The sequence below is a fragment of the Carlito syrichta genome, unplaced genomic scaffold, assembly GCF_000164805.1.
Source record: "Carlito syrichta isolate Samal-C Ts95f unplaced genomic scaffold, Tarsius_syrichta-2.0.1 Scaffold140504, whole genome shotgun sequence".
NCBI lineage: Eukaryota > Metazoa > Chordata > Mammalia > Primates > Tarsiidae > Carlito > Carlito syrichta.
The window spans coordinates 90,876-103,777 of record NW_007084600.1 but is presented as its reverse complement, the minus strand read 5'-3'; the positions used below and the strand labels follow the sequence as shown (position 1 = coordinate 103,777).

Genomic DNA, 12,902 nt, shown 5'->3' with positions numbered 1-12,902 from the left:
TGTATATATATATATACACATACTAAGGATTAACTTGGTTGTGAGGACAACCTAAGGGAATAGGGAGCCAGGTCAGTGAAGGAGGCTCAGGGTGGGTGTGGAACTCAGGGGTGTCCTCCAGGGGAGACAACCCCAGCCCAAGGTGTGAGAGAGGCAGTGTTAGAAAGGAGAACTTTGAAATTAATTCTGTCTCAGAACTCATCTACCTGGCGTTTGACAAATCAGCACCTCCAGCCAATGATCATCAAGTGACTGCTGGGTGTTCAACTCTGTGTTGAGTCCCAGTGACCCCAAAATGAAGAGCACATAGCCCCTGCTAATGGCCTGAGTCAGTGAGACAAACAGACTTTGTTACAGAACATAGAAAAATGAAAGTGTACTAACATGATCCAGACTCTCAGGAAATGTTACGGTGGCAGGAAGAGCAACCAGTGGGAAAGATGACCAGTTCAAAACCATTGTGTTCCGGCACAGAGGGGTTACTTTCATTGACTTCAGATTCTCCTAACCTGGGTGCACGTACCCCGGTTTTATTATTTAATGCACTGATATAGAAGACCACATATTGCTATAGCACAGATTCTTTGTGTTTATTATTTTATTGATAATTTTGTTATTGTATTGACAATGCATATTATATTGGTATATAATATGTAATGTGATACAATCTATTTTATTTTATGCATTTAATAACTTGCTGTCGGGTAGAAAGTGCTAAGTATCTCAGGGAAGTGGGAATGCATCTATTCTGAGGGGAGTTCACAGGCTTTCCAAACCCCAAAATCTATCCATGATGGCACAGAAATCAGGAGATGAAGAACCACTGTTGACCTGAAAAGCTAGGCAGGATTCCTTCAGATGAGCATGACAAACTCATCTCTAACTGCTGGTTTCAACAAAGCAGGAGGTCTTTGTTGGGTATCTGGTGGCTTCAGGTGTGGTTGAATACAGGGACCCCCACGGAGCCCCCAGATGCAGTCTCTCTACATCCTTGGGCTCTGCTTGTTGCTGCTGCACCTCAGTAGGTTAGAACCGCCTTCCACGGACAGACTTCTCTCCAAGGCAGGCATGATGGCTCTTCTCCAAATGTTGATCTTCTAGCTTGGCTGAAAAAGGTTCTCTACACCCCTCCCCAGGCCATATATCAACCCAGGAAAGGGCTCCAGAGGAATGTAATATTATGATTGCCCCAGCCTGGGTCACGTGCTATTCCTGGGACCTGGGAGGACGTCCAGGATGGACAACCCCCTGAAGGCCCAATGGAAAGTGTGTAAGCGTGGGGGTCCCCCAACCAGAAGGAGCACTCCCTTCCCTGGCATTTCTGCTTCCACTGGGAGCCCTTACTGCCTGTAATGGGAGACCTGACATAGACCCGTGGAGACAACTAGGACACAGCTTAAGATGACAGGAAGTAACCGAGGGCCCTAAAGCCCAGCACAGATAGTCAGTGCTGCAGTCTGCCCAGAAAGAGACACCCCAACACAGGCCAAATCCCCGACAGCAGACAATTCTACCCTTCACTGGGCCCCAGAAGCCAGGCACTAGGCTTGGCCCTTACAGCTTGGTCTTACTGGACTCTCTCCACTGCCTAGGAAGGGTGACTGTGATGACCTCCATGTACAGCCAAGGAAACTGAGGTTCAGGGAGGTTCGATGTCACATACTAGGAACTAGGGCACAAACTCCAGTGGGTCTCAAACAGAGCCCAGCTTCCTTTTAACCAGGAGAGAGTAGGATGTGTGTGTACATATGTGTGTGTATGTGTGTGTGTGTGTGTGTGCGCGCGCATGTGTCTGAGTGTACACACGTGTGTCGGAGTGTGAGCATGTGCCTATGGGTGTGTATGACATATATGTGTTGTACATACATGCATGCATGCATATATTATGGGGATATGTGTACACATATGTGTATCTGAATGTGTATGTGTATTTTATTTGCATGTGTATGTGTGCATGTGTGTGGAAGGGTGACAGTGAAAGAATTTTTGGCTCATTTCAATAGTGCCATTTTGAATCCCCTTCTTTCCAGTTCCCAGTTCCCAGCCCCCAACACCTAACCTCCATCCTGCCATGGGGGGGTGGGGGATGGGCAAGCGCTTCCTCTCTAACCAGATTCTGTCTTCTCTCCAGCAGGCTCTGCCCCCAAGGAGACCCGTGAGTACCCACCCAGCTCAACCACCCCAGCCCCACCCCACCCACCCTGCTCCCGTTGCCCCAGGGCAAGAAGGTCTGAGGTCCCTGTCTCTGGCCCTGCAAATCCCTGGAAATCTGGGTTTCCAGTTTCTTCCCAGCCCTCTCCCCCCATGACCCAATGATGATTTTGAGGCTCCCAAGCCCCCTCTCAGACATCTAGACTGGTGGGGACACAGTTCAAGTCTCCTCATCCCCAGTCCCCTACCTCTGCACTGTCTGGACCCTACCCAGGCCCAGTCCCAGCCCCTGCCTCCTCCTCTCTGCACCTCACCTGCTGGGAGCCCCAAGGCTGGGGCTGTGCTCCTTATCTCTATCGCGATGACCTCAGGCTTGGCTCAGGGCTCCTGCTGCAAAGTGCCAGGTGCATTTCAGGCACTACCAGGGCCCCAGAGACAAACAGAAGCAGCACTGATTATCTGTTGGGGTAGAAATGCCAGACTTGCCCAGTGAGGTGAGGAAGGTGACCTGGGTTCCAGGAGGGGTGTCCCCTTCCCATGGGATGGGTCAGGGAAGGCTTCAGGGAGAAGGTGGTCCCTTAGTTTTGTGTCACAGAGGAGAAAACAGCCTACGTAAAGGCCTTGAGATAGGAATGGGCAGAGTTCTAGGGGAGACCTTGACTGGAGAATGAAGAGAGAACTGGGGGGAGAGGGCAGGAATACGGAAGGCCTAAAATGCCACCACTACAGTATTCTGAACAGGGTTTCAGCAAGGACCTGGGCTCCCGAAAGTCAGGGGAGGTGGAAGGGAGGGATAGCTGTGATGATGGTGATAGTAATGGTGATTGCATGCCTGTTGTGTGCCAGACCCTGGATTCAGAATCTCACAGGCAGCTTGTGTGGTCCTACATACAACCCTATGTAGGAGCCATAATCATCCCCTGCTTATAAGTGGGGGAACTGAGGCTCAGAGAATGAGATCTACTGGCCAAGGTCACCCAACTGGAAGTGATGGAGCCGGAGTCAACATCCTGCCCCACCAGAGCCCACCCCTCAGCCCCTCATTGCCAGAGGCAACACTCCATGGACTCCTCCTTCTTCCATGAAGAGGGCTGTGGCTTCTGGAATAAGATTTTACCCAACTAAGAGGGTCCTGAGAGTCCCAATGCACCGTGAGATTACAGAGCAAAGACTGTGTGAACCAATACAAACCATTCATCCCACACCTTAGCCCCATCTTCCTGAAGCCTTCCTAGTCATACTCTTTTTTTATTTTTATTTTTATTTTTTTGAGTTGGAGTCTCACTCTGTCGCCCAGACTGGAGTGCAGTGGCCGCTCCCAGCCACCACAGCCTCTATCTGCTGGGCTCCGGCGATCCTTCTGCCTCAGCCTTCCAAGTAGCTGGAACTACAGGCGCGCGCTACCATGCCAGGCTAATTTTTTTTATTTATTGTAGAGATGAGGTCTTACCAGGTTGCCCACATGGGTCTCGAACCTGTGGGCTCAGGCAATTCACTCACCTCGGCCTCCCAAAGTGCGAGATTACAGGCTGAGCCACCGAGCCTGACCCTAGTCATATTCTGAAGTAGACAGAGTGTCACAGCATCTTGTTGCTGAACAAACACTTAGATACCAGCTGCTGGAGTGGTAGGCAAATTTAAGCACATGTGCTGCTTTCCATCCTTCCCTGCACCCATGGCAGACATCACCAATCAATCTCAGCATTCTTCTCCTCCAAGCCCACAAGCAGCCCCAAGAGCTTTATCATTAAGCCTCTAAAAGTAGGTTCATAATGACATTTAAGAGGAAACCTATTTGACAACCCCAATCTAAATCAACTCCCTGATTTCACAGTTGGCAAAGATAAAGGGAGAGATTTCTGACACATCACATGGCAGATTAATGAAAGAATGGCTCAAGTTTCCTGACTACAGCCCCACACCCAACCAGCTCCCTGCCCAGAGCAAAGCACCAGGGCTCCCAGGGAGCTTGGCCCTCGGGGTCTGAGGCAGCTGGTGGGGGCAGCCTTCTAAGCCAGAACCTGAGAGCAAATCCCCACCTCCCAGCAGCTGAGGCCCCCTTGGCATCACTCCCTTCATCCAGCAGCTTGACTGTGAAGACTGGATGGTCAGAAAATCAATTCCAGAAAAGCCTGCTTAAGCCAGCCTGTTGACAATGGGTTTATCAGACTTAACTGCAGTTGATTAGGCACTGGGCAACTCCAGGGGTGGTCCCCAAGGCCTGGAATAATCTCCCCCCCACCTGCAAATGTGAGACCCTTTGGTCTCAAGAGTAACCTGACCTCTAGATAAGGGGGCAGGTGGCTGGCGGTGGGGCCCCAAACTGTGGGAGAGGAGGAGCCATGCCCTTTCCACAGCCGACCCTGCAGGCAGGACTGGGCCTCTTCATGAGGGGTGCTGCCCAGGGAGAGGAGGACGGGTGCCAGGCCACTGCCCAGCCCAGCCCCGCCTCTCCTCAGCCCTCTCTCCTGAACAACCCTCGTGGGTGTCTCCACTCCCTGCCCTCACTCTCTGGGTGATAACGTTCTGGCTGAAGCTGGTTACACCCACCAAGTGTGTGAGCCAAAACCTGGGAGGGGGCCTGGGATCGGGCTTTCCCCTCAGATAGCAAGGCTGCCCACTCAGCTATGGGAACCCAAGCCAGCAGTGTGCCCTGGTGTGGGCTGTGTTCACTCCGAGAAGGGGCACCTTTACTTTCTCCAAGGTCCCCGGGGCTTGCTAAGACTTGCACCAGTGGGTGGTGTCCCCTCCTGAGGCGTGTTTTTTTCCGCTTCACCTGAAAGTTCTCATAGGCCAGCGAGAGCCCTGGAGACAGCATTGTCTCCCAGCCTCAGGTGCAGCCTGGCCCAAATGCTGTGTTCATGCAGTGAAGATTTATTGAGTGTCTACTTTGTGCCAATTATTGGGACAAGTTAACAAGATAGTCAGCATAAAGTGCTTGCCTCTGTCCCAACACCCAGTGCCCTCTACCTGTGCGAGCTCCAAGCACACACTGGCGGACCTCGGTCTGACCCCTGGCAGGGCTGGGGGAGAGGAAGGCTGTCCCATCAACTCTCCCCTTGCAGGCGAACATTCTCCAAATCCCCACGTACTCAGTCCTTCCTAAGGCTGCCTTCCAACTGGCAGGTGGTGCTAAAAGGCACGCACTGGTATAAATAAGAACGTGCCAGGCTGAAAATGCAGATGTCATCCTGGCTGGCAGGGAGCATGCTGGAGGCCAAGCCACTCAGTGGCTCCATCTCGGGACTCTGTCAGCGTCTCCCGCAATCACAGGCCTCCTGGAATGGCACTGTGGGGGTCGCACAGGAGGACGCAGATCTTAGTAGCAGCTGCAGTCACCAGCGGTGCCACACAGCCCAGCCCAGTGCTGAACTCTGCATGGGAGAGCCAGAACCACCTGCCTGTTCTCTGCTGTATACCAGGGTCTGGCTCTTAGTAGGGACTCAGTAAACAAGTGATGAATGAATGAATGAACAAATGATAAGAGTAGCCAATATGGACTGAGCATTAACCCGGGGTCATTTATTCCTCACAAGAACCCAGTGGGAAAGGCACAGTGGTCATCCCATTTTACAGAGGAGGAAGATGAGGTATGAGGAGGTTGGAGACTTGTCCCGGGAAACTCGGCTAGAGAGAGGTGCCCCCACCCCCTGGGCTGGGCCCCCCAGGAGCTTGTCAGCAGGGACCTCTGAGAACTCAGAGGGCTGCTGTGGCCCGAGTAGGGGTTCCCAAGAGAACCTCTTCACCATGGAGACATCGGTTCCTTCCTCTGGTTACATGTTCTGAGGGTGTGGTGCTGGGGCTGCGACAGGAAGCCCAAAATTTAATTCTGGGGTGGCCAGACACATGGCCAGCATCCTGTGTGCTCTGTCAAGGGTCGTCAAAGGTTCCATGGAGCACAGAAGGGCGGAGCTTCCAGCCTCAGTGGTCAGCTGGTCAGCAAAGCCTCCCCGGGGAGAGGCCTCTAAACTTCATCCTGAACCCGTCCTGGCCCGGCCCTCCCCACCTCCCCCAGGCCCCTCCTGAGCGAGCTGCTGCCCACCAAGGCGGTCTGTTCCCTCCCCAGGGGTTGTGAAGACCAAGTGTGGCCTCAGCAAATCCTGCCCAGCCAACTTCTTTGCATTTAAAATCTACAGCGGGGCCGCCAATGTCGTGGGCCCCTCTATGTGCTTTGAAGACCACACGTAAGTACCTGAGGGATGCCTATTTTTCTTTCCTTTTATTTCCTTCATTTGTTCATTAGAAAATTCAGGGGCTGTGAGGCCGGCCCGCACCTTTCCCAAGCTGCCCTTTACCCAGGTGAATGAGTCACAAATAACAATCACCCAAACAGCTCCTGTGTCTGCCAGCACCTTGCTAAGTGTTTATAGCATGTCTCGTTCACTCTCCCAATCTCCTGGGTGGTAGGGTTATTATTATCCTGACTGCAAATATGAAGAAAGTGAGGCATGAACAGACAGAGCAGACATGCGGCAGAGCCAGGATTTAAACTCCAGCCTGTCTAACAGCTGAGCTTCTCGGCTTCCCATGAAAGAAGATGCCTGCGGAGAAAGGGGTTCAAGCCAGGATTCTGAACCTAACTACAACTTGTTTAGGCAAAACAAGGGACTTATTGGTTCACATGACTAAAAGGCCAGGAGCAGTGGGCTTCAAGACAAGCTGAATCCAGGGGTCCAAACCATGTCACCAGGGCTCCCTCTCAACCATCAGCTCTACTTTTCCCTGTTAGTACTACTGAAAATGAACTTCTCCATGTGGTCAAGGAGAGAGACCACCAGCTGGTTTGACATATTAGCCCAGCCTAGCCCTACAACAGGAAGAGAGCTTTCCTGTCTGAATTATCCCTGCGAAAGTCCCAAGACTGGTTCTCATTAACTGTCCTGGGTCACATGACCACGTCTGACCCAATCAATGTGGCCAGGACACAGGATGCTGTACTTGTAAGGCCTGAGAGAAAGATCAGTCCCGGGTAGCATCTGGCCTGGGAGTGCAGAAGGACAACAACAAAAGGCAGGGGTGGGTGCTGGGCCAGCAGGAACATGGCTATGCCCTACATTGGGAGCCCACATTCCTCAGGGCAGCAGCAGCTTTGGGGCTCTGCCTCCTCCCGGCAGCCAGGCTTCATAGCCAGGGGAGGTGGGCAGACCCCACCTCAACACCTCAGAGTCCCAGGCAGGGACCTCGCCTCTTCTCTGAGCAGACTGTTCTGGTCCAACATGCCCTGAGAAGCCTTCAGAGAATCCAGCCCAACACTTGTTTCCAGAAGAAAACAGATGGCCCAAATTACTCCATGTGTTTCCCGATGTTTCTGTGCCATGTGGGTCCTCTTGGAGTCCCCAGTCTAGAAAGCAGACAGCCCATCCACGCTCGGGCCGATTGTTGTATCTTGCTTTTCTTCTCCTTCTTCAGGATCATGAGTTCTGTGAAAAACAACGTGGGCCGAGGCCTGAACATCGTCCTGGTGAATGGTGAGTTGCGGATCCACCCCGGACAGCCCGACCTTGCTCTCTGCATATTCATTGAACCAGCTTCTTCCTCGTGCCAGGGTGATCCCAGAGCTCTTGGCGGGAGGCGTGCCTGGCCGAAGGGAACAGAAGAGAGCCACAGTCCTGGCCAGGCCCCTGCCAGGTGCTCCCAGCCCAGGAGGACACACTTCTCCTAGGAAACATGGGCCATCCTCAAAGCCACACCTGCTTACACCAGCACGCGTGAGGCCACAGGGGACAACCAACGACAACACAAGATCACACACTGAGCACACACCTCCATTTCATTCATTCTTCGTTCATTCAACAAATATGGGCAGGCCAGGCGGGGTGGCTCACATCTGTAATCCCAGCACTTTGAGAGGCTGAGGCGGGAGGATTGCTTGAGCCCAGGAGTTCAGGACCAGCCTGAGCAACGTAGTAAGACCTCACCTCTACAAAAAAAAATCAAAAAATTAGCCGGGTGTGGTGGCACATACCTACAGTACCAGCTACTCAAGAGGCTGAGGCACAAGGATCGCCCGAGCCCAGAAGGTTGAGGCTGTAGTGAGCCACGTATGCCACTGCATTCCAGCCTGGACGACAGAGACTCCTGACTCAATCAATCAATCAATCAAATATGGGCAGCAGCTACTGGGGGAAAAGCCCTGGGGGTCAGCTGAGAACTGGAAGGACAGGCCCTGGCTTCACAGTCCCGTGGTGTCCGTGAAGTTCACAGACAACCTAACGTGTGAGCATCTCTGGAGGAGGCAGAGGCACAGCTGTGGGAACTGGGACGCAGAATATGGGGCAGAGGGTGGTCAGGGGAAGCTTCCAGATTGAGGCTGGAGGATAGTAGAGGTAGGCCAGGAGAAAAGCAGGGGAGGCTCCTTCAAGGCAGGGGCAACAAAGTGCCGGGAGGAGGGAAGGGAAGACAGGGGTGACACGAGGGTCTTTCGACAGGCAGTGAGGCTCGGGAAGCCCACAAGGCCAGAGGTTGAGGAGTTAAGCCTCTTGCTGAAAAGTTCAGGGCAGCAGGAAACCCTGTGGGGAGGGGATGAGGGGCCAGCCCTGCATTCCGGAAACCACCTTCCAGCTTGGAGTGGGGAGGCTTGAGACAGGAAGGCCCAGAGAAAGGCCGGTGGTCTTGATGATCCTGCATCTCTGGCAGGAGAGACACGTAAACAGGAGCCCAAGGGCAGCCAACCCTGAGACAGGGACACGTTTCCAGAGGAGGTGGGTTTACAGGACCAAGTAAGGATCGGTGGTCCAGCCCCAGCAAAGACCTCCTCTCTGCATCTGTTCTTAGACACAGAGCAAGAGCCATTTCCCAGACTCCGAGGGCCACTTCCTGGGACAAAGGTCAGGGAAGACAGGAAAAACGATTCATGGGATGCTCAGAGAGGAACACATCAAGCTGGTGTGTGGCACGACCACACTTAGGACAGGACAGGGTAGCATGGGAGCCCTGGCCTTGCCGGCCCAAGCCCTGCACCGTGCTCCTAGAGGAAGACTTCTTCCCTCTGCCAAGAAACCCCACTGGGTGAGGGGAGAGGTCAAGGCCTGGAGCAGAGGTGGGTCCCTGCCTGGACAGATGGGAGTCGGAGGACAGCCCTGGCCAACTTCCTGGGGGCCCGGAAAGGGCCAGCGTGGGGAGAGGCAGGAGGGCTGAGCGCTGTCCTTTGTCCACACCTTGAGGAGAACCCAGGCCCATGTCACTCCAGCCTCGGGACAGTGGCTGCTGGGATGGTGGCTCTTTCCTGCAGGGAGGGCGTGTGGGCAGCTCAGGACAGTCTCAGAGCACCCTTCTGTGCAGGCCAGGCTCCAGGAGACGGCAGGAATCCCAGTTGGCATCAACAATCCCACCCGATCTGCCCTCACCTCATGGCTCCAGCTGCAGCTGACCTGGCTGAAAACAGATGGGCCACCGCCTGAGGAAACCCCTTTCATCGTCTCTGATGAGATGGCTCCAGACTGGGGTCTCCTTCCCTGTCTCTCGCAAAGCCAAAAGATGAAAACAACCATCAATGACAATAAGAACTAGCATTTATTGAGCACTTACCGTGTGCCGGCTATTTTACCTAACCTCATCATTGTGCTAGAATGGAGCTATACTTGATATCCCTGTTTTCCAGGTAAGAAATGAAGGCTCAAGGAGGTTAAACAACTTACCCAAGGCCACACAGCCTAAAGAGCCCTCTAGATGAAACTGGATCTGGTTAAAGTTCAGGTCTTAATTATGAGCCAAACTGCCTCCCTAGATTGAAATGTCTCAAGCAGGTATTCAGCGCCTACTGCATGCCAGAGTGGGAAAGTCCAACAAAACATCGCAGGGCTTCAGGAGCCTCATCCGTATCATGAGCCAGAAAACAAAAGGATTGCTAAAGATCCGGTAGTTCTTAACCTTGTAGAAGGGTAGAGACTCCTCTGAGAAGCTGTTCAAACTATGCTGCCGCCCCTCACTCCGATTCCAGAAAAATCCACAATCACATGCAATCACAGAAGCAGTTTCAGGAGTTCATGGACCCCTTCCAGAGACCCCAGGTGAAGCTCTAGGCCGACGCTATGTGGCTACGAGAATCTGGGAAGAGAGGCTACGTAGCCTGCGCGCCGCCAGCCGAGAGCAGCCACTGCCACCCGGTCCCCACCCTTTCCTGGAAGCCACAGAGCTGCCATCCCCTCTGCAACACCGCCATCTAGTGGCACAGAGCAAGAACTGCAACTCTTCTCCAGAAGACCAGGTTCCCTGGAGGGCTCAGCGGCCTTTTGCCTCGTCCTGCCACAAAACCCACAAAGACAATTCAGATACTGGACTCTGGGAAACAGAGTACCCGTCTAGTCATGCAAATCTCTTTGCCTTCAAGAGTTGGAGGACTCAAGTTGCAGATTTTCTATGTAGGTGATTTCTCAGCTAAAATTCATCTTGTCTGCTTACTGTCGATTTAAAATATATCTCATTTAGTTCCGACAGCCCATTGCACAAAATTGAGGTCAAAATGCTACACCCTGGATTAGGCAGTGGCAGCACAGAACAGACTCAGACTGGGTAGATGCTGTTCAATTCCAGGAGCTCTCTCGGGCACTATGCTCTTGAACCTGTCAGATCAGCCCAGCAACCACAGTCACCTTCTTATACTTACATCCTGCATGTTTTCTAGAGGGCCTGACTTTATTCCATTTTTCTTCTATTTTTAGACCCACAGATTAGCCATTTTCAGCTAAATGACAAGCAGAGTGACACATGTTACAAGAGATAATAGCTCTGCTCTCTTAACCCCTAGGAACCACTGGCACGGTGCTGAGACAGAGCACTTTCGACATGTACTCTGGAGGTAGGCACTTCTGCTGGGGCTGAAATCACGGAGTGGGCCGGGTTGGGCCCCTCTGGGTGGCAGGGGAGCCATCGGCACTTGTTTCCACGGGAGACAGCCAGAAAGAGGCACGGTGGGTAGAGGGCCTCCTGACTGCTGTCTCAGTTCAATCTCCCAGACTCAGATCCTGAGGCAAGGACTTATTTGGGAGGTGAACTCTGGAAGTGCTGATGGGGGAGTGGGGAAGCCAGACAGGGAAAGGAAGGAAACCAACACAGAATGTGTTATCCAGGCAGTTAACACCTCAGTTGGAAACCTGGAGCTGTCCACACACGGGCCTCAAAGATATCCTAGACAAGAGGGGGTGAGATGCCCATACCCCGACTCCTTGGCACCTCCCCGCCCTCTGGCCTGCCCTCAGGGGGCAAAGTGGGATCCGGAGGCCAGAGAAGAACTTGCTGCGGCAAAGCAGGGCCGGTGCTGGCAGCGGAGACTGGGCCGGCGTCACTGAAGTGCCAAGGACGAGGTCGTGCGGCCTAGCTACCCCTACTCAAATTCTGTGAGGTAAAGGATACTTTCTTTGAAGGCTGCAGGGATCCTTATTGGACCCACAGACAGGACAAGTCTCCTTTCCCGCCCTCTCAGAATCTCAGCTCTCTCCTTTGCACAGATGAGCATTTTCAGCCCTCTTTGAGCCCTCTTTGCCCTTAGTATGGCTGGGTAAAACAGGGTCTGACCTAGCTGGACTGAAATCCCAGACATCCAGGTTCCACCAGCAGCTTCCATGCCTACCAGCCACCTGTGGGCAGGGCTGGGACCCTCGCCAACATCTTCCAAGATGTTGTGGGATCAGTCCAGGCCCAGTGTGCCACCCCTACTGCACTGCTAGCAACCCAGCTTCCTTCCAACACAGAAGGCTCAAAGCAGGAGTGAAAAAAGCAGCAAGCGGGGATATCTAGGCCTGCAAGGACTGGTCTCCACGAGGCAGACAGCTGAGCTCCAGCCCCATGCTGGAGTTTCCCTTCCATCTCCCTGAGGCCACAGGGCAGCTCCAGGCTTGGCCGTCACAGGATACAAGCGTGTGTGACCCCTGGCCCCAGAAAGCCCCTGGCAGAGCAGCAGGGGCCATGCTGCTGCCACTGGTTGGACTTTTTCTCTTCTGAGTTCCCCCATCTTTGCCTCAACCTCCAGGAAAAATCCTCTTGTCTGTGCCCACCTAAACACATGAGTCCAGGAGGGGAGAAAGTCAGCAGGGAGCAGGGAGCCCTCTGGCTTTGTAAACAAAGGAAGAGGCTGAAACGTGGCAGATGGGGAATGTCCAGCAGTGCCACTCTTAGAGGCAGGCAGCTGGGGCCCTGTCCTGGGCCCAGGGCTGTAGAGGGCCCCGCCTGGTCCTCTTCCAGCTTCGTCCCAGCTCATGATGAGGAGTCTGCAGAGCCGGGGGAACGCGCCCACCTGGAGCCAGCATTGTGGCCCATAGAGGCCTTTTCCCGGGAGAACCCCTTCCCCCAAGCTGGCAGACACTCCCCTAGGACCCAGGCATGGCCAGGGCTGTCTGTTGCTGGCTGGAGGGTGGTGTTGCTGGCTGGAGGGTGGAGGGTGGGGCTTGTCCACACGCAGATGGGCAAGGCCCCTACTGGTACAGGATGAAGGGGAGGGTGGGGTAAGAAGAGAGGACAGGCCATGGACTGAGGGCCAGAGGCAGAGCCTCTGCCCAGGATCCTGCAGCTGTTTGGGCTGGCCTGGGACCAGGCATATGGAAAAGCCCAGTCTCTGGAGTCAGATCCTTCAGGCTGCATGACCAGAGGCAGGCGGCAGCTCTTGAGCTTCAGTTTCTTTATCTGTAGAGTAGAAGTAGCTGCAGCGTTCACTCCTTAAGACTGATGTGAGAATGAAATGATGACCTGGAATAACTGGTGGGAAGAGGTGCAACCTGACCAGTGGAGGGGTCCAGGAAAGCTTCTTCACTCCCCTC

General features: G+C 53.7%; 1 protein-coding gene across 2 annotated transcripts in view; it reads left to right on the top strand.

Annotated features, from left to right (window-relative positions):
* The window catches only part of FAM3D (family with sequence similarity 3 member D), a 22,281-nt gene that overhangs the window by 3,829 nt on the left and 5,550 nt on the right, over window positions 1-12,902 (top strand). The window contains exons 3-6 of one of the 2 annotated variants that reach the window (XM_008049929.1): window positions 2,135-2,155; window positions 6,218-6,335; window positions 7,561-7,619; window positions 10,898-10,948. In XM_008049929.1, the coding sequence (XP_008048120.1) occupies window positions 2,135-2,155; window positions 6,218-6,335; window positions 7,561-7,619; window positions 10,898-10,948 (249 nt within the window). Of the gene's footprint in view, window positions 1-2,131; window positions 2,156-6,217; window positions 6,336-7,560; window positions 7,620-10,897; window positions 10,949-12,902 lie in introns of both variants that reach the window. The other variant, XM_021708506.1, reaches the window with a different exon arrangement.